Source organism: Habropoda laboriosa, unplaced genomic scaffold (assembly GCF_001263275.1).
Source record: "Habropoda laboriosa isolate 0110345459 unplaced genomic scaffold, ASM126327v1 scaffold128, whole genome shotgun sequence".
Taxonomy (NCBI): Eukaryota; Metazoa; Arthropoda; class Insecta; order Hymenoptera; family Apidae; genus Habropoda; species Habropoda laboriosa.
The window spans coordinates 669,377-672,055 of record NW_017100281.1 but is presented as its reverse complement, the minus strand read 5'-3'; the positions used below and the strand labels follow the sequence as shown (position 1 = coordinate 672,055).

Below are 2,679 nucleotides of genomic sequence, written 5' to 3'. Positions count from 1 at the left end.
CTTACTTCAACTATTTAGGCTTCAAGATTGGAGATGTTTATGGTGCAGAGCTACAGTACATACTGCATGTAGACCTGCCATGAGCATTAAATGTCCATTAGGACCAGCTAAATTGAGTGTAGTTCCTCCTACAGCACTGCATAGTATAGGTGACGTTATTTATCAAAATTTTTAATATTTATAGTATTTTGTTATCTTTAAAAAGTTTTCAGTGTGAATGAAATACATACAGTATTGGACAAAAGTATATGTACACCTTTTAAAACAGAATAATTTTTTTAAAAATTGGACATACGTTTTGTAGACTTATGTCAATTATATACATGCTAAAAGTTTCATCGAAATCGATTAACGTTGTTATGAGCTACAAACAGTTAAAAATTGTGAAAGTCGCAGGTTTTCACGATTTTTGGCCTATAACTGTAATAAATCTAAAGATTCTTACATCTTTCGGTGCCTGTTGTTTGTTTCTGTATCATCCGATTTTGATGAAATTTTCAGCGTGTATATAATTGACATAAGTCTACAAAACGTATGTTTTAAATTTTCATTACAGGCTCAGATAAAAAAGTTGTAAAAAGCGACCTTCACTACTTTCTTTGCGATTTCGACCAATTACAATTTTTAAAAAATTTTTTACACATCATCTAGTAAACTAATCCTTCTAATTTCTAAAACAAAACTCAAGTCGTTTGGTCTAATTAAAAAAAAGTTATTCTGTTTTAAAGGATGCACATATACTCTTGTCTGATACTAATAATGAATATTGTTTATTGAGCTTTTATATTCACTAAAAGGAACTATTATTAATTATCATAGAAAATAAATTTTTACTATAATTGTTTGACAGTACATCAATTTCAAATAAATTTATAATTTTACATAATATACAATAATATTTAATAGGTAGTGATGAAGCTTGGGAAGCCATTAGACCTACTGGGTGTAGTCCACTTTTAGTATTTGTAAATAGTAAATCTGGTGACAATCAAGGTGTTAAATTTCTTAGAAGATTTAAACAATTATTGAATCCAGCACAAGTATTTGATCTTATAAAAGGAGGACCAGGACCAGGGTAAGACATTTTATAAATCTTTTTTGCAATTTTAAATTATGTAATTAATGTTTATTATGAATTTGTTGTAAATAGGTTAAGATTATTTCGTCACTTTGACCCATTTCGAATTTTGGTATGCAGTGGAGATGGATCTGTTGGTTGGGTTCTTTCTGAAATTGATCGCCTAGGAATGCATGTAAGTAGAAAATTCAAATGATTTGTTTGTTTTGTAAATATTATATAATTGCATGAATTAAAAATTTTATAACGTAGTGTACATATACATAAACTTACTATAAATACAGTTATGCTATGCACAGTGCTCTGTAAAGTCATTAATATTGAAACTCATTCTTTTGCACGTACACATTCACAAACATAAAATACAATTATAGATATGTTTAGAAGTTATATCATTATGTAAATGAAAAAATGTTTGAAATGTGTACGTTAAACATGTTTGAAATGAAAAAAAAGTAAAAACAGTTCATTTTTCTACTATTCGCATGTTTGCACTTTACTATCATTGTTTAGAATATTACATATATCCTGTCATATATTATGGCAAACAGTACACACACACATACACACTTGATTTACTTAATCTTTTTGTGAAATTTAAATTATTATAATTCAAAAAATGATATGAAAAAACTATATACTTTAACAAAATAATAAATTCAATGATAGAATTAATTATTGGTCATGAAATTTGCAGTTTAATTGCTTTATTTATGAATGTGTTAAATACATTTTAATAAAAAACTGATTAATTATTAAGAATTAATTATTAGGCTTAGGAAAAAGTTCGCTGTTTTTTGTTTTAGACTATAAAATGATTTCAAACTAAGATATGTTTCCATTCTTAAGTCGTTTACAGTGTTGATATTTACTTATTTAAAATAGTGTGCCGTTTGTCATTTTGTTTGTGATATAATTCAGAAAACAGTTGTGACTACGATGGCCGCCGATAAAGTGCATATTCGCCAATGCATCCTCTTCGCGTTTTAGCTTAATAAACACACCACTGAAGCTGCTGAAATGATTTGTTCCGTTTTTGACAATGCTATAACTCTATGTGAAAAAGTAACAAAAGGTCGTATCAACTATTTCACAAAAGAGATTTTAAGCTTGGATACCGGCCATGCTTTGGTGGTTTTAGGAAGTTCTAAAATTCGGATCTGCAGAAATTATTGAATGAAAAATAAACGCATTTTCAAAAAGAATTTGACAATTTAGAGTAGACTAAGAAACCATATATCAACATCAGTTGATGAATTCAAGCAACAAATTCGAGAAAAGAGGACCAACAATTGATCAAGGAAGCCGCAAAAGTCATGTTGTTGCATAACAACGCTCGGCTGCAAGAACTAAAAAAGTCATTTTCAATTTAAGCTGGGAACTTCTTTTATATGCAGCGTATTTACCAGATTTGGTTCCGTCTGACTGCCATTTGTTTAGGTCATTACAACATCAGCTTGCCGATAAATACTTCAATACACTTGATGATATTCGAAAATCTATTGATGATTTTATCGCATCAAACTACCGTAATGGAATCCGCATGTTAACTGAAAGATGAAGGAAAGTTATTGATAACATATTGGAGAATATTTTAATGA

The 2,679-nt window shown here is 28.9% G+C and overlaps 1 protein-coding gene across 1 annotated transcript in view; it reads left to right on the top strand.

Annotated features, from left to right (window-relative positions):
• Positions 1–2,679, top strand: part of LOC108573601 (diacylglycerol kinase eta-like) — a 36,095-nt gene that overhangs the window by 1,192 nt on the left and 32,224 nt on the right. Inside the window, exons 3-5 of the mRNA XM_017936064.1 lie at positions 19–149; positions 907–1,075; positions 1,151–1,253. Coding sequence (XP_017791553.1) covers positions 19–149; positions 907–1,075; positions 1,151–1,253 — 403 coding nt within the window. The remainder of the gene's footprint in view (positions 1–18; positions 150–906; positions 1,076–1,150; positions 1,254–2,679) is intronic.